A 23,153-nucleotide genomic window follows, 5' to 3' on the forward strand; every position below is an offset into this window, starting at 1 on the left:
TTCTTTCAAAACAAATTGGAACATACAGTGAAGAGACCCGGCTGAAAGCTGCGCGGATTTAATGTGAAGCACGTTTTTTCTGTGAGAAGTCCTGAAGAGTTTCTGTTTTTCCTAAATCTCAGGTGTTCCAATGGCGTCAATTGGAGAACCTCTACTTCAGAGAGAAGAAGTTTTCGGTGGAAGTTCATGACCCCAGGAGGTAAATTTATATCACAAACTGAAGCTGAGATTGATTTGATGCCGTTCTTTTCTAAGAAACCGTTTAATTATCAAGCATTCGTGTCCTCTTTGTCCAGAAGTCCTCATTGGACGATCGTGATCTTAAATCAGTAAATTTAATGATGAATGTTCTTGCAATTGATCTGTGGTCTCAAGCCTAATATCTGGAACTCATAAAAGTCTTACATCAGTTAAGAAATGCCTTCCAGTAGCTTTTACTGTAAATTACCACTGCGGCCCTAGTCAATATGTTGAGATTCAGATTCCATACTGCGCGGTACACGGAAAGAGAGATAGAATCTAATTGAGTAATGGCTGAAAAATTTGTCTTGGCAACAGTGCAAGATATTGAGGATGTCCTGGTGGAGCCCGCCACGGATTGAAAGGCTGATTATTAACACGCTCGTGCAGCCACATGCATGCAAAGAATACACGCGCTCTAGTGCTCGCGCACACAAACATGCACACATATATGTTAAAACCCTTGGTAGTTGACCACAGAAGGATAGATGGCTGTGCGATAGCTCTTTTGCGGAGGAAGTGACCTCTCTTGTGTTTATTTAACATGGCTATATGTGTGGAGTGTTATTCCAATGACAGAGGGAATGGGAGAAAAAGAGACAGACAGGGTGAAGCAGAGAGCAGCGGTGTTTTCTTTAAAGGAAGCTGTCATTAGAGGGAGCTGGTCTGTTGCTCAGCTACAGATGTGTGTTTAAAAAAGGATGACTAAACAATGGGAAACATCGTGTGTGGCTTTGCAAAATGTATCTCTATCAGGACAGTTCTCCTCAGGCTTCAAAAGAAGCTCGCTCTCTAAGTAGCAGCACTAGTCACTGGAGCAGTCCAGTGGGAGTGTTTTCATTGCTGTAAACATGTAGCCATCTTTTTTATTCAGTGTATATAAGGAGGCTTTGTGTCCGCTCCTACTGTAGGGCGTCGGTAACGAGAAGGACGTTCGGTCACAGCGGCATTGCTGTGCATACCTGGTACGCCTGTCCTGCCCTCATCAAGTCCATCTGGGCCATGGCCATCAGCCAGCACCAGTTCTACCTGGACCGCAAACAGAGCAAGGTCAGTCTCTCCCACGACGTTTTAAGTCAAAGCGTACGATAGATCTCACGAAATAATTACAATTCTACAAGGCATGGTCAGCAGGAGTGGTGGGTTAACAGTTTACAGATGTGTTAACACAGCCTGTCCATGTTCGTCCATACAGTCAAAGATCCATGCAGCGAGGAGTTTGAGCGAGATTGCCATAGACCTGACAGAAACAGGAACACTGAAGACATCCAAACTGGCCAACATGGGCAGCAAGGGCAAGATCATCAGTGGCAGCAGTGGCAGCCTGCTCTCCTCAGGTCAGTGCGTGTTTGCTGCTTCAGAGGAAAATAACCACGAGGGGGAAATACCCCGACAAAGATTTGTCTTTGTGCTCGCATCTGTTGATGATGAGGAATCCTGCTGACAACCAGAGAGACAGAAACAGCTGTGACTGGAAAGAGACCAGCGTTTCTGTGTTGAATGTTCTCAAACATATACTGTGCTCACACCACACCCAGTGTCTTTCAGTATGTATAGAACACCACTCCCATGTCACACAGACTCATCCTCCAGAGGCCCCCGACTCCTCTAATTTTAGTGGGTGAGAGAATGAGAGGGGCAGAGGGTCAGTGAACAACTTTGCGTGGCCTTTAAAACAATGCTTATCGGTGCTGAACAAGTAACAAGTTTGACGGGAAGATTTGTAACACTAGCTAAAATTAGAGTTGGGAGGAAAAATGCCCTTTTACTCCCATACAGCCACATACAATGTGTTCCATGCCAGGAAATCAAGTGCAGCAATTCCATTGATGAGAAACACCAGTACTGTAACCTGATTCGCTACTACTGTATAAATCACTTTAAGTTGCATGCATTAGTCCAGCCAAGCATAATCTATGATTAGCATGTACATAACTACATGGTCAGCTGTTTAAAGTATTTCACACTTTACTGAGTCAATTACTGTTGCCGGGGAAGAACACAGTTCCCTTTCAGTATGCGTTGTCTGCTTGGGCTTGTCATTTCGCCATTGATCACCTCGGTTAGATTTACTCCTTCCTTCTGTTTCACCTCCACCTAGCCCTTGCTCTTCTCATATATCCCTTCCTAACCTTTCTCTATCCTCCTCTGCGTTCTTCTGTAGTTCTGTTCGCACCTCATATCATTCAGTGTTTCTTCATTTTGTCTATCTGTGCCTTGTCACTTCTTTTTGTGACTACGGTGTTGATTTCTTGATGACTAGGGTAGATCTTAGTCAAACAGCATGAACGGGAACTGTGACACATCTGTGACACGTCTAAACGGGGCTTTCGAAATACATCTAAATTGTAAAGTCTTCAGAAATCTTTCAACGTGCAGGCTTTTTTCCTCCAAAACAGAAGTAATTTGGGTTCATCTAAGAATTATAGACAGCTGTTTATTTCTAACAAAACATTTTCACCAGTACTTTTTAGTATTTGCGTGTCCATCCGTCCGTCACCCCCACATAAGGGGTCAATGAGAGAGCAAGAAACACAGTGTGAGTGGGAGGGTATGAGTTGTTTTCAAACAAGACTGGCACCACCTCGGGGTCTTGGAGATGTGCGTCACCGACTTTGTCCTAAACTGCCCCTTCCTTTAAACACTCACACACTTGCACAAACACACCAGCAAAACTCAGTTTCCTTATCGAAACGTTCCACTCACTTCCTTGTAAACATCCTGCAAGACTAGCAGGTGCACAAGCTATTTCTCCCTCTGCTTCAGATTCTGCCTCAGAACAGTACTCTGACTCCTGTCTTCACTTATGTGTTGTTTGCACCTTGCAGGCTCCCAGGAATCGGACAGCTCCCAGACGGCTAAGAAGGACATGCTGGCAGCGCTGAGGGCCAGACAGGAAGCTCTGGAGGAAACGCTAAAGCAGAGACTAGAGGAACTCAAGAGCATCTGCATACGGGAGGCGGTAAGTGAAAATAATTGTTTGAATTGGTGAATATTTTGAAAAGCGTAAATCCTTTCTAATCTCATTTCAATGGCCTCACACTTCCTACCTTCCTTCTCCTTAAATTTTTCCAGGAGTTGACTGGAAAGCTTCCAAAGGAATATCCACTGGATCCGGGAGAGGAGCCGCCAACTGTGAGACGGAAGATCGGTACCGCCTTCAAACTGGATGAGCAGAAAATTCTACCTAAGGGAGAGGTGAGGCCATAACTTCCATTTCTTTTACTGGCACCTTATCTCTCACTCCAGTCTCATACTCCCCAAATAAAAACATGAGCTCATTTAGCAGAGTCAGCATTTGAAATGAATACCTAATAGTATATGTATTTGGCCAAGTGGTGTAATGCAGCAGCTGGAATATGTCAGCGTTAATTAGTTTAGTGAGTTTATCTCCTCTTAAGCTAGCTGTAATGTTAATGGTCCGCACTGAACAGTAGTGCTGTTTAAGGGCTCTGTGTTATTCTGAGCAAATCAAGGTTTTCCTTAGGATTTAAATGAAGCTAATATACTCTACATATTACTCTCAAAATGTAGTGGGATGAGGATTCACATGATAATAAAGTAACTGATTCTATCAGAATTTAATTTTGAAGTAACAAAGAAAACTGAGAACCCTGAAAAGCCACAATCTGAGACATCTTGATCTTGTAAAGTAGCTTTGTCTCGCTGCCGGTTTTGTGCCACGGTTAGATTTTCCAGAGCAGCAGAACTTCTAAATATAGCCCGGCTGGTTTCTCACCACAGGAAGTGGTGATAGTAGGATTGTGTGTGCTCCTGCATGTGTGCAGGCATTCATGTGGGTGTGTTCCACAGAGGTTTGTGTGCTTTGAAAAGAATCCAGGGACACGATATCACAAAAGTGCATCGCAAGCACAAACGGTGTTTCTTGATCTACACGGAGTACCTTAAACTCGTAGACACACAGAAACAGAAGCCGCTCGGCTGTAGTGTAAAGCCACTGTTAGTGAGAGGGATTCTTCAGAAATGAGGTAGCCCACTATGAAGTCAACCCAAGTGAATACATCATTGTTCTGCCTCTGTGGAGACAAGTGAAATCATGTGTGTGCGCGCTCAGATGTCAGTGAAGGAATTACGTGCTAGATGGACACAGTGTGTCACAGGACTTTGTTTTCTTGTCATGTTCATGAGTTTTAACAGTAGAGGTATGTCTGTATATATTTTACTGTGCAGGCAACACAGTATATATACAGTGCATTAAACAGAATATGTTTACTTGGTTCACCTGTGTGATTTGAGAAGTCTCAGGAGAGCTGTAGAAGAGGAGAGGACGGATTGATGGAGAGGCGTTATTACTGGGGACAGAGTGTCTCAATAGAGATTATCCAGTGGTGAGAAAATGCACGGCTGCAGCACAGATAAATGATTTCCGCAGTGTGTTTTCTCTGGCAAGGCTTTCTGTATGTGTATAACCGAACTACGTTGCATGGGAGAGTTATTCTGAATCCGTATCTGCAAACTAGAACTTGTTATTTTTGGATCATTCCTACATTTCTGTTGCTAAAAGCTGCGAGTGGATCCAGTAACTTAGTGCTTGTGTTACTCTAAGTTTGCAATCATGTTTGTGTATTTGCCAGGAAGAAGAACTTGAGCGTTTGGAGCGGGAGTTTGCCATTCAGTCACAGATTACCGAGGCAGCCAGGCGTCTCGCCAGCGATCCTCACGTAAGCAGTAAAAAGCTGAAGAAACAGAGGAAGACTTCTTATCTGAATGCACTGAAGAAGCTCCAGGAAATTGAGAACTCCATCAATGAGTACCGGGTCCGCTCTGGCAAGAAGCCTACGCAGAGAGCGTCGCTTATCATAGAAGGTACCAATAAACTGCCTGTTCACTTAGGGAAAATCAAATCGCTTTCATATCTATGTCATATCAATTTGCTGTAATTGCCACCACAGACAGCAATATTCTTATCTGTACTGTTATATAAACCCACCCATTGTATGGCGAGGCTAGTCATTTTCAGTATTTTTGCTATTGATATAATAAAGATCTGAAAACAATGACACTGACACAAAAGCTTTTAGATTTTGTAACCTCTTGTTTTTGTTTTTATGTCCTATAGAAGCCAATATTGGCTCTGAAGACAGCTCATTGTCTGATGCACTGGTCTTGGATGACGGTGAGTTTCCATCCCTCGCCTTATTCCCATTGATAGCTGTGCTGTTCCTAATAATAATATAATGTCTAATCCAATCCAATCATTACTTTGTTTCAGATGATCCTCAAGTTACAGGTACCCCCACCTTCTCTCCAGTAGCTTCACCTCATAAGGGGCTCCCTCCAAGACCACCATCTCACAGTCGCCCCCCTCCACCGCAGTCCCTGGATGGCCTGCGACACCTGCACTACACACGCTCTGACTATGACAAATCCCCTATCAAACCCAAGATGTGGAGCGAATCATCACTGGATGAGCCCTATGAGAAAGTCAAGAAACGCTCATCTCACTCGAGGTATGAGTGAGTTTGTCTTTAAATTTGTAATATAGCAATGTGATCTCTTGCTATATTTAATCAGAGTTAGACAACAAGTAGTTCATTCAAGTTACTGTTAGAGGAGTGTGTGTGCAAGAAGTATAATTGCAGAGAGGAACTGCAGATAGAAAATGTAGAAAGTCAGTGGATGCTGATGATAATAATTGCATTTATTTTGAATGTAACTTATTTAACTTCTGTCTAGTCACAGGCGTTTCCCGAGTTCGGGCAGTGCAGAAGCAGGGGGTAGTAATTCTCTGCAGAGCAGCCCCATTAGGAGCCTTCCTCACTGGAATTCTCAGTCCAGCATGCCATCAACTCCGGACCTGAGGACCAGGACCCCGCACTATGTACATTCCACCAGGTCAGTTGATATACCTTAAATCATTTCCTGGCAGGTAAACTGACTAAGCCTTGTTTCCCAACTGGAAATAAGCCATTGGACCTCTTCACTTTAGCTCTCCTTTGCTGCTCTTTCGATTTTTCCATTTACTTAACTAGAAATTACAGCAGTTTCTGTGTTAAATAAGTTAGTAGATTTTTAAGCCCAGTCTTTACACTTAGTATTTCTGCCAACTCTCACAGGTCAGTGGACATCAGTCCCACCCGTCTGCACAGTCTTTCTCAGCACTTTAGGAACCGCAGCTCCAGCCTTGAGTCCCAGGGCAAACTGCTGGCATCCGATTCCGAAGCACATCCGCACACCCTGGGCAGCCCTGACTTCTTCCTCGGCCCAGGACGCAGCTCCAATGGCTCCGACCCACTGGATGACTGTTCATCCTGCACCAGCCAAAGCAGCTCGGAGCATTATTACCCCTCTGGAGGACCCCCTGGCAGTAACCCAAATTACTCTACTCTGGGAGAAGATTCACCCTCCAAAGCCAGGCAGAGGCAGAGGCAAAGACACAGGTAAGAGCAGGGAAATATACATATATATATATATGTTCATGTGTGAGACTGTCGTATATGATTTTTTGTTTTCTCTGCAGGTCTGCAGGTCACCTGGGTTCCTCTAACTCTGGCTCAATGCCAAATCTGGCAGCTAAGAACGGTTCTGGTGGAGGATTAGGTGGTAGTGGAGTGGGAGGGGGACACCATGGAGTCTACCTCCACAGCCAGAGCCAGCCCTCTTCCCAGTACCGCATCAAAGAGTACCCTCTATATGTAGAGGGCAGCCCCAACCCCGTGGTGGTGCGCAGCCTGGAGAGTGATCAGGAGGGACACTACAGCGTGAAGGCTCAGTTCAAGACCTCCAGTTCCTACACGGCTGGGGGACTGTACAAAGAGGCTTGGGGGGGAGAGGAGGGAGGAGAGGGAAGCGGCCGACTTACGCCGTCACGCTCTCAGATCGTAAGGACTCCATCATTGGGGAGAGAGGGTGGTGGAGGCGGAGGAGGTGGGAGGGCGGCCGTTTCTGAAGAACTGCGGTGCTGGTACCAGAGGTCTTCAGGGAGCCTAAAGGAGAGGAGTCACTCACATTCGGGATCCACATCCTCTGAGACTGGGTCACAGCAAGGAACTCTGGGACATGGTCGAGGAAGTAGAGTAGGAACACTCGCCAAAGGCTCACCAGGTAGGTCTCATCGTGAAACCTTATCTTAAACAGGTGAACCGATATCAGCGGTCACAGCCTCATACTCATAGCCTTGAGATTATGAGACTGTCACGCTACTGCACTGAGAAGGCATGCAGTACATCCCTGCTGTCACTAATTTTGTCAAATGACCCCGTGACAAAAAGGCAAACCGAGGCCATCGCCACATGTAAAGCATGGTTTGAATTCCTTTGCTCCTCAGATTATTGGAACTACTGAGGGATCGTTTAGCTTCAGATCTTCTGACTGAGAGCAGTTCTATATTAGTTTTCCATAAATGTTTAGATTATAACAACAATTGTTAATAATTAAACGGTTTACAAATATCTCTGCATTCAGAAAAAAATGACAGAGCTTCTTAAGCTAATATTTTAATTTCACGAGGGTAGACAGTTGCTCAGTTTGACTAATTATGGAGTTTGAGCAGCACGAAAATACACTTTTAATCTTTTCTAGTGGTATTGATGTTTTTGAAGAAGGGATGGGAAATTTTGCAATAGACTGTTTAAGGCGTCAGTAGAGTGAGGCATGTGTGTGTGGGTATGAAGCAGTGTTCCTCCGGTTGGCTGCTTGAGCTAAAAGGCAAGCCTGTTAAAAGTCTAGCTTTGGATAGGAACATATATCCTATCCAAAACTGGATCTCTCTGTTCTACTCTTTTGTCTCTTTCTCATTAACCCCAAATGGTATCTGACTGCCCCTCCCTGACCCTGGTAATGACAGAGGTCTCTTCCTGTTACAAAGACGTTCTTCCTACCCACTGTTGTCAAATGCTTGCTCATAAGGGATCATCTAATCGTGCGGTTCTCGCTCTTAATATAGTTTACAATGTAAAACACTCTGAGATGGCTGTCTGTGTGGCTCTATGTAAATTGAATTGAATTGACAAACTGATTTGTGTTGGTCTTGGTTGTAATTTACTAGCTGGTATTGCTGAGTTTAAAAATGCAACTAAAACTCCAAATCTTTATTTTATGAGACCTCACGCTGCCTGCTGTGTGACCCACGCGTGCAATAATTAATGAGATTATTCATGTATATTCAGAGATTAGGGTTCCGATTAAGAGCTCTTACTGAGTAGTTCAGCAGTTCAACTCGCATTTATTTTTAATTATACATAAATTAATAATGTTTAGGAAAATTTTAATTACTAAGCAATTAAAGCTGAATTTAAATGTTGAATTTCTGGATTTGTGATCTGAAGCCTGACAGGCTTTGGTCACGTTGCACACACGTTAATGTTTCCCGCATTTATGTGAGGATTCTCACATCTTCACCCAGTTTTCTCACTTGAATGACAATTAACCTTCAAATGTCCCTTCGGGGAAGTAAATATACATCTTTTTGGCCCAAGGATGACATTTTGGTACTTGCTCATCAATTATGTGGAAGTGTGTGCTAAATGCATTTTTGACAAGTCCATATGAAGAGATAAGGGCTAAGAACAAAATAAAAAAGAAGCCATGCCCCGTGTGAGGCTCGAACTCACGACCTTCAGATTATGAGACTGACGCGCTGCCTACTGCGCCAACGAGGCCTGTTCCCCTCCCCCCCTCCCTCAGCCTTCCCACCCAAGCTCACAGGGTATTTCCCACCCCCATCCCCCGAGCATAGCTGGAATTCCTTTGTCTTTCACCTCACTGTAACCTCTGGTCTTTGTGTCACTTGTCTGACTCTACTTTTTTTGCTTTAGCTGCTTCCCCTCACAGCCAGAGGAGTATGACCCCGTCAAGTGAACACGCAGCTACACCCACACCTCCCTGCAGCCCACAACACATCCTTAACTGGCAGAGCGGGTAAGAAACCCACAAGCACGCATAAGGTGGCTGAAAAGCTGCCAAGACGTTGAAGCGGATAGGAATATTAGGGAAAACTGCATCTGCTGCTCAGCTTTTTTCTCTTTCTTCATATTTGTCCAGGACTCACGCTTAACACACTCACAAACTTCGAGTGTCTGCTCTTCTTTGTGTCGTTGTCTGTGATTTTGGGTGCAAAACACTTCCTAATTCTTTTCAGACTTCAGTCAGATCATATATGTCTGTATTTTCCCGCCTGCTTTCCTGTTTGTGGTCTTTATGTACATTTTTTCTTCACTGTCTTTCTTGATTATCTTACACACCTATTACTCTTAATTTTTTTCTCTTGGGAATCTTCTTATTGCTTACTGTTTGTCATTTCATTCTTGTCCATCTTTCTGTCTTTACTAACCCTCCTTTCCTTATGTGTGTGTCCTCTCTCCTGGTTTAGAGGGACAGCAGACTGCTCTCCTACTGAGGACGTCTGTCAGTCTCCCCCTCAGCCCAGCTCTGATGCATAGAGGTACCGTCTGTGGTCTAAATCTAGCATAGTACTAGGAAAATGCAATATCAGTAGATTTTAAAGCAAACCTTTTTCTTTATAGAACATCAGGACCAAATTTAGTCCAACTTTTCATTCATAAAAATGTATCCCATCAAAACATGATAAACTAATGCACATCTGTGGGGCACTGACAGTTGTGGTTCATTTCTCATTTCTTGCTCTTTGACGGTGGAGGTATACGTGTCATGAACTCCCTCTTTGCCTGTATCTGCCTGAATTTTGCATGCTTTCTGCTCCGTTCTGATCTGCAGCTCACACGATTCACTAATAAACAACACTTAACCGTGCACCGTCACAGACCAGAGATTGAACAACAACAAAAAAGCTCACAAACAGCAGACAAAGACAAAAAAGCTGCCCTGCATCTGTTCTGATTCTGGTCTTTCTTCCTCTGCAGGACTTTGAGTGACAGCTGTTTTCTCAGCAGCCCTCTGTGTTCAGAGCTGGCAGATGTCCAGTGGTACGGACAAGACAAGGCCAAACCTGGAACGCTGGTCTGAGACCTTCCTATGGGGCCTAGAAAAGTCCCATTGCCCTCTCCTACTGCCTCTCCATTGTCCCCCACAATTATCCATCAACAACTGACAACCTCATCCTCAAAGCCCTGCAGAAACCCTGCCCTGAGCAGACTTGACGGGCTGGACGTGAGCCTCCCTCCTCCTAACATCTCACCACCTCTTTATTATGACCTGTCTATTGCAGTTCAGCAGGACAGGGACTACTCGCTGGGCTCTTTAAGGGCAGATTTCACAGGACGGACTGAGAAATGCCACCTCATCTGTTGAACTGTCACCCTACAGCACCACAGAGCCCTTTCTTTACTCACCTACTGCAGCACACAAATAACAGGGCAACGGGAAGCGAGCGATGGGAAGAGAGAGCACAGCAAAATGTCCCACATGCAACTCAAAACTCAGCAGAAACAACACAGGCCATTCCAGGATCTCTTTCATATTCATCTTTGGTCCCCAGACTTATTCCAGTGCACTGCCTCCCAGTCAGAGGATACCTGCTGGATTTGAGCCACCAGTTTAAAACCCATTTCCAGGCCCAAACGAACTGTGTTGCATTTCATTCCCATTAACACTTGTTTGTCTTTCTTTTTCTTCATTTCTTCCAGCGTATTTATAAACAGAAAAGATGACTGAAACATTCAGGAGTTCTCTCTTTTACCCACAACCACAGACAGTTTCTGAATCGACCAGTCACACCAGAGTTCTTGGGCAGGCACAAAGAAAAAAAGTGAAAACTGTACTCAAAGTGACAATATCAGCATGGTTTCTGAGAGACTGTCTAGATATTAATAAGGACTATAGCAATAACAACCCTCGTAGAAGTCTTTGGACTGGTTTGAATCGGCGGAGTGAATTCAAGGATCATGATAGGGGGAATTTGGATTTGTGGTTGTTTGGCGTTACTCTTTTGCCTTCTTCACTGACTTCATCCTTCGTGTTTATTTTAATATCTGTGATCTTCAGAGGATTACTCTGTCCGCAGCAGCATGTTTGATCACATGGTGTATGAGCCAGGGAGTAGAGGAGGCTTGGAAGAAAAGGTCATTTATGGGTGCTGTTCAGTCATTACAGCACTTTTTAAAATTTTGTCTGAAGTTTGTTGGTCTGGCCTTTGCGCACTGTTTCATATTAAACCCTGAAAGAAAGAAAAAATGTCTGACATGTCTTGGCATTACTTCTATTTTAATATTGCATTGGCTCAGTGAGAATTGTTTAACCTTTGATCTTGGCTCTACACCAGCTCTCACCATGCTGAGTATCCCTTTATGGCACTGTGTTTACTCATCTTACTTTATCTGTTCCAAATATGTTGGTGCTTTACATTAATACTGTAATTTACTACTGAAATCATTACAAACCACACAGCCCCTTTACTTCCCCACAGCAGAAAGCCATTCTATGAAATTACAGTGAGGCACAGCGGACGGATGACATCCAACGAGGGTTTATTTGGTATTAAGTGAAATGTATTTTAACACCATGAAGTCTGAAAGCACAACATTAACAGTGTCTTTGAGGGCTGGACCTACAGTAAGTGTATTCTCATATCAGTGTGACCACAAGGTGTTAAAGGGCAATCCTCTCTGTGTTTCAGGCATCAGATAATTAAAACCCCTGCTGTCAGGGAAGAAACGCTAAAGCCAACACACAAATACTTTAATCCGCTCAAATGGAGAGAATTATTTTTCTCACACGTCCTAATCAATCAAATATTCAGAACAGGGTTAGAAAAGCACATCTAGTTTTGTAAAAAAAATAAAAAATAAATAACAATAAAGGGAATTTTGGTTGTTTTTAGCCATTTTCCTTCTCTTCCTTTGACAAATGTTTCCGTTGCAAATTAATGCTCACCACTGTTTCCTTATTCCTCAAAATCTAAATTAACCAAGTGCTATTTTGCTCTAAAACACGTTGTGAATCTCTGATAGATCCTATTGCACCATTCAGACTGGATAAAAGGTGTATTGTGCTTCTTGGTATGAGAGGAACGGTACGTCTTTCATTTGTATTTCCTTTATAGACTGCTGTGAGTTGTTTTAATTTGCCCCAAATTACAACAATTTGGGGCAAACAATATTTTACTAAGAAGGTTTCGCCCGACCTCCTGCATGGCCAGTTCTTGGGCAGTTGTTCCTGCCAAGTTTGGACAAATTGAATAAGTCGTTAAGCAGAGTTGGAACCAGTGATCACCTAATATGACTTCTTTACTCGAGTGTATTTGAGTTTGATCTTGCTTTTCCCTCCGAAACATTTCTGTGCTAGACAAAAAATCCCACGCATGCCGTGAAGATCCTCTGAGAAAGGAAGACCCCAAAGACAGCGCCCAGCTCCTTCGTGTTACCATTAGCACGTTTTACTCCGTGGTGTCATCCCGCACCAAAAAAAGTACCATTTTGACCTTGTTGTAATCTCTGACCTCTGAGCTCATTGTGAAGACGCGTGACATCCCTTCCCTTCATATTTCCAAACAACATATTTCCTGTGCTCCATACTAATGTATGAGGTTTTTGTAATACTCCCAAGAGAAGAAATGAACTAACTATTTTATCAAGTCTTTTCCTGTATGTACTGATGGGGCACTATTAGATTTTGTGGGGTTTTTAACATTCACATCCTTTGTTTTAACAATGTTCCACTTTAAATGAACCAGTATTGTTTTTTGTTTTTTTAAGTTTCGGACATTGTAACAACCCTTTCAGGTGCTACAAAATGACCACTTACTGCTTTGTCACGTAGGATCTAGACATCTCTTCATTGTTATCAATAGATTCAATACCAGATGTGCAAAATGAAGCTTATTTTAACAAACAGTTTAATAGTAGAAGCACTTCCTCTACCAGACAATAGAGCATGTAACTCAATTTTATCAGTTCTCTTCAGCTGAAACAGTACATTAAAGGTGTTGTAGGAAAACAAATGTGGAATTGATTAAAAAAACAACTTAATTCCACACTTAATTTATTCTTTTTTCTATTAAGAATTTGTATAGTAACTTTGCATTTTTCAAAACTGTGTTGTTCAAAATTGATGATGAAATTTTCAAGACGAGAAGCTGTGGTGGTTCTTGAGAGTAAGAAAATAAATTATTGATGAATGTTCTCAAGATAAGTGGTCTGTCGTTTCTTTTTTCACTTCTTCCGTTCCCTTTCTCCAAAGTGGTTCAAGATCAGATACCTTGAGGCCATCCAGCTGAAAGGTCATAGTGTCGGCCAGACTTATCAAAGGGAATCCCAACATGTGGTCACTGTTTCCTCTCCTCCGGACACACTCACTCTCCTAACATCCGAGCTTAATTTACTTCCCTCCCTTCTGCACCTTTGAGAGGATTTCCTGTGGAGTCAGAAGGGAAGATACACTCCAAACAGAAAAGATATTACTCATCAGAAAACGTGGTTAAACAGCCCGGCTTCACCTTTTTTAATTTGCTGATATCCACTGGAAAACAAAATCCTCCTTTAAGTAAATTCTGCTGAAATGTGTGTTTAACTTATCGTGTGCTCTACTATTTTAAGGCTAGCACTCAGGCCCAAAACTCACAAACGGTAGTTGTGATCCTTTGTGATGATATGTGGTTTCTGCTAACATGAGCACAGTGTCAGTTTCTGCCAGGACACCCAGCTTTATCATCCTGCTTTGGTTTGTACCACTTCTGTGTCCATTTACTAATTAATCCCACGTTGGTCTTTGTACTCGGTGTGTTCCCATAGCAGTTCTCCCAGCCAGGCAACAGCTGGAAGCTGTTATCCCGAACTGCCGTGAGAAAGTAACTGCACTTGGATTTTTTTCCACTCATACGTCTGTTTGTGCATGTTTGTGTGTCTGTGTGTGTGTGTGTGTGTGTGAGAGAGAGAGAGAGAGAGAGTTCTTGCTGCAGGAGTGGTGTATGACCTTCGTTTAAATTCCTAATTAAATCCTCCATCACTGAAATACTCAAACACACCACACCCTCTACTACACAATACATAAATATAAGAACTATTACTCATGCACATATGTCTGTGATGTGCAGTTTTTGACTGTATGTTGAGTTTGTGACAAGGGTTAGGGTTCAAGTAAGATGCTTAAAATCCCACTGACATTCATGAAAAAATATCCAGAGGGAGGGGGGGAAAATAACAGATTCTTGCAAGCTTTTTCAACAGGAACATTTATTTACAGTCAGCGACGGATAGATTACAACTGAAGAAGATGCATATTCATTAAATCACTCTGGCTTCTCACCCCTGAAGGTCCTGAGTGCTGAAAAAAAAGAGAAAAAACCCTTAAATAATAAAATGAAATTCATTATCCAGGTTTACGCTCAACTACTGCAATGGAGTAAAATATCACACTGGTTTACGATGTGAAAAATCTGTGGCAGCATCGCCCTCTAGTGCCCTCTGCAGAATAACATCGAAGTAAATGAAGAAAGAAAACCATGGCAGCAATTTTAACCATTATAGCCTTTGAATTACAAAAAATAAAACAAAAAAGACCAAATTTTATTGACATATTTATATATGACAGCAATTTCCACTGTCAATTTTTTGACAATAAGAGGGCCCTGGGTTTGACTCCACCAGCCAGTCTGAAGTCTCTGTGGAGGCCTGTGTCTATGTCAGCTGTCTCCAGGTAATCCAGCTTCCTCTCACCGTCCAAACACGTGCATGTTAGATTAACTGATGTTTGTAGAAACTGTTCTGAGGTGTGAGTGTGAGGGTGAATGGTTGTCTGGAGGATAGGTTACTGCCTTTAACAGATTTACAACATTACTATATTCAGATCAAACAAACAATTTAATGACAGTAACTATGCTTGCAAACAATGAGATTTCAGATCTTTCACATATTAAATTCCACTTGTTCCAGGAGAGGCCCATTGGTTTCATCTGGATCCTGCCAAGAAAAGCATCCAGATGAAACACTAAGATAGCAGTGATTAACAAATCAATGCAAACTAAATAATTCAATATACATCATCATGCCCTAAAAAAAAGCTAACAGAATTAAACTGCATTCCTGTATTCCTTTAAACCAGAAGTCACAGCATTGATTAGGATTTTCTCCCAGTCTCAGGTTTTTTATTTTACCCTATCATCCAATATTTACCTGTGAGACGCGACTGTAAACCTGAAAATGGGGAGAACTGTAGCGGCGCAGACCCCTCCAGGACAGGAAAAGTATGTAGAGTGATGCCAGGAAGCAATGTACGGTGAACACTATGGTGCTTGCCCTTGCAACATAAGAACCAGCACGCTAGTGAGAAGAAGGCAGAAAGAAAAGAAAGATTGTAAGGTTTTCTGTGTATGCTGAACACAAACCCCAAAAGAGATTCCTTACAGGACCTCTTTATTATAAAGAAAGATTCAAACCTAGTTACTGGAATGCAGAATTACCTGTTGGTAAGTGAGTGTGACGGCTTGTGCAGCTCTGATACCGTTGGCCAGCAAAGCTGAGAATCCAAACACGAGACTAAAGACATTCACACCCATCAGAGCGATGATCTGTTTGTTGTTAAGATAAACTAAGTCAGGCTGATCATAACATAAGTAAAAAAGAAGCCACATAAGAATTTACCAAACTTTTTACCTTCAGTTTATTCGCTTTTCTTTGAACCTCAATTGCAAGACACCCAGCAGCCACATACTGGAACAACAAAAAACAGGTACAACCTCCTATTTGGCTTTCTCTCTTTTAAAACAGAAATGTTATACTGTGTGCATGTCAGCTGAAGCAGATGTGGACTCACAAATATGCTTGACCATGCTGGTGTTGTCATGGAGACAGCACAGCTGTAGCTCACACATGCGTGAGTGATTGTGGTTAGTATGCAAACTAAGGCACTGAGGATTTGAATCACCTGAGGGGGAATAAAGAATAAAAGATGGGCAGGTTCAAAGCTTCGGGATGTTAATCAATAGTTTGGGCGAGCTTCTTACCCCACTGACTAAAAGTCTAGTATTAACCACAGCCCCGAACCAACGATGAATCCTGGCATTGCTTAGCTCTCCATTATTGGTGACCTCAGTTTGTGGGGATGGTGAGGGTGTATCCTTAAAAAATACTTGGTACAATCCCTCCTCAAACATGTTCTGCCTCATCTGTCAGGGAAAAAGTTAATTTGTATGGATGTTAAATGCTGCACAAATCATTTGATATTTTGCCAAACAAATCATGGTTGATATGAACGCCTTCAGATTCAGATTTTGCATTTAACTTCAGTCTGTGACCTCTTACCTTGCCCAGATGTTGTAAAGCCCTTGTTTATTCATCCACGGGCTTTTATATAAACAGAAAATATCCATCCAACCAGAATAACAGACGTTGAACAGCTTTTCTCATGGCTACAAAGTTACTTCTTGTACCACACAATAAACTTGTTTGGTCAAAGTTCACTTGAGTTGGATGATAATGAACGGTTAAAGTTCACTGCTGAGGAAGTGATTCAGAGAGCGTGTTAGCCATGAGTAAAGTGCTTATCAGCTTGAAGGCAGGGCTTTCTGTAAGATCAGAGGACTTGGTTCATTTTAGACACAAGAAGAATACTTAGAAACACAACCCCAGCTCCAAAAACATCAGGATGCTGTATAAAATCAAAATTAAAAAATAAAAACCCAGAATGCAGTGATTTGTGAAACCCACATTTTATTCACAATAGAAAATAGTAAAAAATCAAATGTTACTGCTGAGACATTTTACTATTTCATGAAAAAATATCTCATTTTTAATTTGATAGCAAGACACTGAAAAAAAAGGAACTGGTATTAATCAGTTAAAGTAAAGATGGACAGACCCTGCATCTAGAAATTGTGGAACAATTTCAGAATAATATTCCTCAACACTTTGAATATCTCACCATCTACATTACAATCTCTGTGCTTGAGGTTAAAGGCTGAAAACAATTCAGAGTGCCATTCACAAGCGCAGGTTAAAGCTCGATCATTCACAGAAGCCATACGTGATGATGATCCTAAAGCACCGCCATCTTCTCTGGGTCAAAGGCCATTTAAAATGGACTGAGGCAAAGTGGGAGAACTGAACAAATCAAAAATTGAAATTCTTTTTGAAAACCAAACATCCTCCTAACTAAAGAGGAGAGGAAGCGTCCAGCTTTTTGAGAGCTCAGCTCAAAAGCTTGCATTTCTAATGGTATGGAGATGCATTAGTGACAGTGACTTTGGCAGCTTGCGCATCTAGAGAGGCACCATCAAGGTATATACATGTTTCAGACTGTTACAAATGATCCTTTTTCAGGGATCGCCTTGCATAATTCAGCTAGAGCGCATACTGCTCTATCTATTACGACAGCATAGCAAGTCTGGCTGTTGAACTGGCCTGGCTGCAGTCTAGACCTTTCACCAGTTGAAAACATTTGGCACATCATGAAATGAAAAATACAACAAATGAGACCCAAAATTGATGAGCAGCTAGAATCCCATATCAGATAAGAATGAGAAAATAATTATCTCATAAAGTCTTGGTATTCAATTCAAAGTTTAGGGCAAAGAGAAGAGGGAACAGAGAGGCGAGACAAAAGACTCTGTATGAGACAAAGAGCCTTAGTTTAATCATTTTTAATGATTGAATGCATAGTGGTGTATAAACACGAAGGGAGTGAAAAGAAATGCTCAGAGCTTAATGTGATGTCCCCCAGCAGCCGAAACCTATTGCAAAATAACCAAGAGATGGATGGTTCAGGGTCATCTGATCCAGCTCTCACTATAAGCTTTGTCAAAAAGGAAAGTTCTAAGCCTAATCTTAAAAGTAGAGAGTCTGTCTGTCTCCCAAATCCAAACTGGGAATAAAGGGGCCAGAAAGCTGTAGGCTCCGCCTCCAATTTTACTCCCTCCCAGACTACTTTTGAAAACTCTAAGAACCACAAGGAAGCCTACAGCCTGCAAGTGAAGTGCTCTGTTAGGATAATGAGGTAGATATATTACATAGAGTGTTAATAAATATAGATTAATCATAGTTCAAATTGAAGTAATAATGATGATGGTTTAGAGGAAAATACTGAAAATACAGAAGTTAAATCAAAGATCAATCAGAGAGGAAGTGTCTAAGTAAAGAAGTTATTAGAGATTCTTTACCTAATGACACATCTGTGGGAAAATATTTTTTTAATCAAACAAATAATTTGTGCTATTACTGCCAATGTGAAATCTACATTTATCCTTAGCTAGCAGTTTCAAATTTCCTTTAGTGTTGCCTGCTTTGGCCCCTAGAATACAGTCAGCTATGGTCACTGGAGTATAGCTACGCATGTGTGCATGACCCTCAAAAAAGTCCCGACTGAATCTAATGGACACGGTTACCAACAATCATTGAGCCATTACAAATAACAAAAGATACAAAGATTGTTCTTTTCATTCAAACACAAAAATATCCTAAAATAACTCCACATAAATAAAGTACATGCATAGAAAGACAATGACTGATAGAAAATAGTCAAAAAAATCTCTTTTTATTACAAGAAAAAACCAAAATCTTATATTCTGTGTCAAACAATATAGCGATCATGCATAGATACATATTATAGAAAAATATTACATATATTAAAACCTATAAATCCAGTACATGAGACCATAAAAGTATATTAATCATTATATTAATTAGCTTAGAAACCCTAATAAAAAAAAATAAAAATGTATCACACTTGATCAGGACAACAGGACAACAGCAATTCCTCATTTAATCCTCCAGGAGGTGCTGTTTGCAAATGAAATTTCCAATAGACTTCCCCTCAGAGAAGCTTCGGCTCTTTATCGCCACCTTTTATTAATGCTCAACCATTTCATCGAACTGAGTGAATCTGCCTCAGAGCCTTTACCTTCACGGTCAAACACCAGGAGAGAGTCATAAGGAGGAGCTGTGGGTTCACTGTCTGCAGCACATGTATTCTAAGAGGGGACAGCCACAGGCACATATAAGACTCTGAAAATATTACAGTCATATAAACTGTAAATCTTTACATATATACCAAAGGTTTGCTATTAAATGCATGTACTGGCTTTTGCATTGGCTTGTATTTGTAGGCGGTAGTTTAGGCAGCTCTGTGCAGCAGGAAGAACATCAGTGCAGAAGACTTCAGGACGGTTATCAAGCCCTCTGTGGAGCTGGCTCAGGTCATAGACCTATAACACAAGATGAACATATGTACAAAACAGGGAAGTATGGTGGCCCTGATAGGTCAAACACACCAGCACATATAAAAATGCTGCAACACACAAAACACGAAGGAAGTTGAATAAAACAAATCTCACCAAAAAAAACAAGGGAAGTTGTTTTTGAAGGAGACATTAATGTGAGTGAAGCACTGAGGAAGTGGCAGAAACCAAAACATGTGAAGGATTGTATTTGTAGTGCGTTTGACCTTTCAGGGCCACCGTAGAAAAAGCCTCAGAAAAATGTACCCCCTACTTTAGTGTGACTGCGGCATCAACTTTCTCAGGCAGTGATACTGCAATTTTATTACATCATCAGCATTTCCCCCTAAGTCTTCTATTTTATTCGTTAGTTTCATTAGTAATACATTATCCAGTGTTGCATCACCAACACAGAATCTCTCATTCCAGGTCTGCTTATTCTCCTTCTGCCCACCAGGATTCCTCAATCAGCCGTCCAACTCTGCAAGTGATCCAATCACTCAATACTTTCTAAGCTCTATCTCCCATTTGCTTTTCTCTCAATCATTAGCAAACCATTCTCCTAACCACCAGAATTATGTTTGCTTTAACCTGTTTACATCTATTAAAAACTGCAAAACTGAGCATAGTCAAAAGGTGTGTTTTATCCTCTCATGTGAGTCTCTCTTGTGAGTATTTTTTCCCTGTCCAACGGCATATGCACATACAAAATCCCCGATCGCCGATCAACAGTAAAAACACCCTCAGGGGGCTGATCTGCTCCTGGTCCAGTGATCTTGTAAGTTATGGCCACCTTTTTTTCTTTGTTGGACTTCAGCTAATCCCAAAAATAAAAATGTCATTTGAGCAGAGGTGAATACAACACAATATCACTTGGTTTATATAACCCCAATTCCAAAAGAGTGAAGACACTGCATAAAATGTAAAAAAATAAACCGAATGCAATGATTTGAAAGTCTAATAAAGCCATTTTACAAATTTGTTCCTTATCCCTGCATCCAAAGGACAAGGCTGAAAATCAACATGGGATGCACTTGTCCTCAGGCCCTCAGGCAGGACTGCATTAAAAATAGACATGATTCTGTCATTGAAATTACTGCATGGGCAAAGAAATCACTGTCTGTGAACACAGATAAATGCAGGTTAAAGCTCTATCATGCAAAAAAGAAGCCATATGTGAACATGATCCAGAAATATAGCTAGCACCTCCAGAAAAGCAGGACAATGTGACACTGCATGCTGGAGCTGTTACAACAGCATGACTTCATAGTCGACTGAACTAGCCTTCTTGCAATCCAGATGTTTCACTAACTGAAAGCTTTTGGCCCATCGGGATCAAAAAATAAGACCCAGCAACAAGAATCCTGCATCAGACAAAATCAGGAAACATTCCTCTCCCAAAAGTACTGAAGCTGGTTTCCTAAGTTCTAAGAATTGTTGTTAAAACAAGCGAAGGTGATATGCAGTGGTAACAAGAGCATTTCCCAAATTTGTCTTCCTGTCATCAATTGTAAAATGATCGTGATTGATATTTGATATGCTTCTATGTTCTATTGTAAATAAAATACGTGTTTATGAGATTTGAAAATCATTGCATTTACATTTTACGCAGCATCCAACTTCTGTGGGATTAGGGTTGCATGGCAGCAGTTACCTTCACCAGATTTTTGGGGTAAGGATCCCTGACATTTTCTGAAAAGCTAATTGGTGGAATAACCCACTCCCTCTTCATCCGTTTCAAGCTGCCAGACACAAATGGAAACTCCACAATGGGAAGCTGCAGGGGGAGGGTGTAAGACCTTTTGAATCAGGACATCATGTCGCACCAGATATAGTATTTAATCAATGAAATGTGACGATGCAAATAATTCTAAAATTACCTCAAGATCTACGTTCTTGGAGACTTTATTTGGGCAGCTTTTTCTATTTTTCAGGCACTGTGGTTGGATCCCTGCAGGAGCAGCTTGAAATGCCAAGCACTGAGGAAGCAACAATAGACATTATCCTAGTAATGCTAAGCTTACAATATACGTGTAAATGTGTCATAGTGAAGTGTTAAAAAACAAACTATGATCTGAAAACAATGTAAGTTATAATATAAAACAAACACATCCTGTTTTTCCTGACTTTCATTCATCTTCTCTTCAGAGCATGCCTCCACCTCTCCAGGCTCTCTCCTACCTGCTCCCCACTCTCATTACACATCACAGCGCTCTCCACAAACACTGTATCCCATGAACACTTCTGCCTTAACTGTTAAACTGACTTCATCTGTCAGCTTGTCCATCACTACTGTGAACGGGCTCAGAGTTGAGCCCTGATAAATCCCACCCCCACCTTGAACCTATCTGTATCTCCAGTTGTCGTTCTGCACCACCCTCACATACTTCTCTGCCACTTCTGACTCCCTCATACAATACCACAGTTCCTCTGTTTGGCATCCTGTTACATATTTTCTCTAGATCCACATAGACACAGTGCAACTCTTTGAGACCTTCTCTATACTTCGTCATCAGCACATTCCAGCTGTAGCGCTCTTTCTTGAAGCCATGCTGCTCCTCACCGATTGTTACCTCTCTTGTGAACCTAACTTCAAAAGCTCTTTCCCATATCTCATCAGCTCTCTAGTAACTGCAGCTCTGCCCGTTTCCCTTTGTTCTTATAAATCTGTACCAATACACTTCTTTTCCATTAAACATCCTCTCACTCTCTGAGATTTGTGTTAAACAATCAGGTTAAAAAGTCCACTGCCCTCTCCATACTTCCACAGCACCAACTGCCTGTCCAATTTTCATTCTCTTCATAGTTGCCCTAACTTCCTCCTTACTAATCCTCTGCACTTCCTAACTCACTAACTGTCCCCCATCCACCCTCCTCACTCTGGTGTTCTTTATTTATGAGCTCCGCTAACCACTCCTTCTACTTTCTCTCTTCTCTTTACTTGTTAACATATTTTTATCCCCGTCCTTAATCACCGTAACTAGCTCCATGGTCTTTTTCTCCTTCTCTAGTGTCCAGGTTCACATACAGTTCACTGTAAGCCTTTTACTTTGCTTTTTGTTGTACTCCTAGCCTCCGAGTAGTCATGTCTACTTTTTTTGTTTTCCAATTTATCTCTTTTTGATACTTCCCCGTATTTCCTCATCTTCCTTCCTCTGTCTAAATAATACCAAACACCTTCTTGGCTTTTTTCCTCACCATTCAACCGTTTATGTGGTGCTGAATGTTCTACAATAGCTTTAACTTGACTAAGCCAAGGCCTGTTAACTTCTCATTAGTGATCATGGTTGACTCCGACTGGTAGATTCGTTCAAGGCATGTTTGGAGGAGTACCAACTGTACCAACTGTCAAGCATGGTAGTGCTCAGGTGTTTTGCTGTCTGTCGTACTCGTAATTAAAAAAAAGTGTAGGAGGGCTAACTCCAAATGCTCAAACTTCACCCTAAATCAACAGCCATACAGTTGAAACTGGGAGACAGTAGAGTGTTTCAACAGGACAATGATCCCAAACATCAAAACTGGTTTTGGAACAGGCAGACTGACATTAAGCTTCTACAATGGCCTTTCCAAATCCCTGAACTCAACCCTACTTAAAATTTGTTAACCACTCCTAAATATCAGGATGGTGTCAGGAAAACACACAATTTAAATGAACAATTGATTCCCCCAAGAAGAGTGGTCACGTGTCCAGACATAATTATTTCAGAAGCTTGTTCATGGATCAAAAGTATCTGCTCAAGGTTAAGGACATTTAAACAAATACTAGTGAGCTTGTGTGTATCATTTCAAACCTGAGTGGTTTAGAAAACAAACAAAATAAATCAAACCT

General features: G+C 41.6%; 2 protein-coding genes across 13 annotated transcripts in view; one reads left to right on the forward strand and one right to left on the reverse strand.

The window, feature by feature from the left end:
* frmd4a (FERM domain containing 4A) overlaps positions 1-11,352 on the forward strand; it is a 94,934-nt gene extending 83,582 nt beyond the window's left edge. For 5 of the 9 annotated variants that reach the window (XM_080304761.1, XM_080304763.1, XM_080304759.1 and 2 more), the window contains exons 12-24: positions 123-198; positions 1,148-1,290; positions 1,436-1,577; positions 3,069-3,202; positions 3,316-3,438; positions 4,836-5,067; positions 5,321-5,377; positions 5,474-5,711; positions 5,938-6,096; positions 6,318-6,641; positions 6,722-7,305; positions 9,018-9,120; positions 10,083-11,352. In XM_080304761.1, the coding sequence (XP_080160887.1) occupies positions 123-198; positions 1,148-1,290; positions 1,436-1,577; positions 3,069-3,202; positions 3,316-3,438; positions 4,836-5,067; positions 5,321-5,377; positions 5,474-5,711; positions 5,938-6,096; positions 6,318-6,641; positions 6,722-7,305; positions 9,018-9,120; positions 10,083-10,185 (2,418 nt within the window). In that variant the 3' untranslated portion in view covers positions 10,186-11,352. Of the gene's footprint in view, positions 1-122; positions 200-1,147; positions 1,291-1,435; positions 1,578-3,068; positions 3,203-3,315; positions 3,439-4,835; positions 5,068-5,320; positions 5,378-5,473; positions 5,712-5,937; positions 6,097-6,317; positions 6,642-6,721; positions 7,306-9,017; positions 9,121-9,571; positions 9,644-10,082 lie in introns of all 9 variants that reach the window. The other 4 variants (XM_080304762.1, XM_026176131.2, XM_080304760.1 and 1 more) reach the window with 3 other exon arrangements.
* Positions 11,353-14,331: 2,979 nt separating this feature from the next.
* Positions 14,332-16,592, reverse strand: tmem253 (transmembrane protein 253). Of its 4 annotated transcripts, none has more exons than XM_080304765.1 (7): positions 16,416-16,592; positions 16,118-16,279; positions 15,928-16,038; positions 15,768-15,824; positions 15,575-15,682; positions 15,288-15,434; positions 14,332-14,439 (listed from the first exon to the last, which is right to left on the reverse strand). In XM_080304765.1, exons 2-7 carry the CDS (start codon positions 16,277-16,279, stop codon positions 14,374-14,376), a joined length of 651 nt encoding a protein of 216 aa, XP_080160891.1. In that variant the 5' UTR covers positions 16,416-16,592; the 3' UTR covers positions 14,332-14,373. The 4 variants fall into 4 exon arrangements, with proteins under 4 accessions (XP_080160891.1, XP_026032878.1, XP_080160893.1 ...); XM_026177093.2 differs by having other exon boundaries at positions 14,332-15,074; XM_080304767.1 differs by having other exon boundaries at positions 14,332-15,074; positions 15,575-15,650; positions 16,416-16,591.
* Between the last annotated feature and the right edge of the window lie 6,561 nt (positions 16,593-23,153).

Source organism: Astatotilapia calliptera, chromosome 7, assembly GCF_964374335.1.
Source record: "Astatotilapia calliptera chromosome 7, fAstCal68.1, whole genome shotgun sequence".
Lineage (NCBI taxonomy): Eukaryota > Metazoa > Chordata > Actinopteri > Cichliformes > Cichlidae > Astatotilapia > Astatotilapia calliptera.

What these genes read in the sequence shown, in the direction of transcription:
- tmem253 (XM_080304765.1), bottom strand. Translation starts at nt 16,279, where the DNA reads ATGAGGCAGAACATGTTTGAGGAGGGATTGTACCAAGTATTTTTTAAG. An exon ending in CAGCATGGTCAAGCATATTT is followed by an intron (nt 15,825 to 15,927) that starts GTGAGTCCACAT and finishes TTGTTGTTCCAG; the next exon opens with TATGTGGCTGCTGGGTGTCT. An exon ending in TCACACTCACTTACCAACAG is followed by an intron (nt 15,435 to 15,574) that starts GTAATTCTGCAT and finishes TCTTCTCACTAG; the next exon opens with CGTGCTGGTTCTTATGTTGC.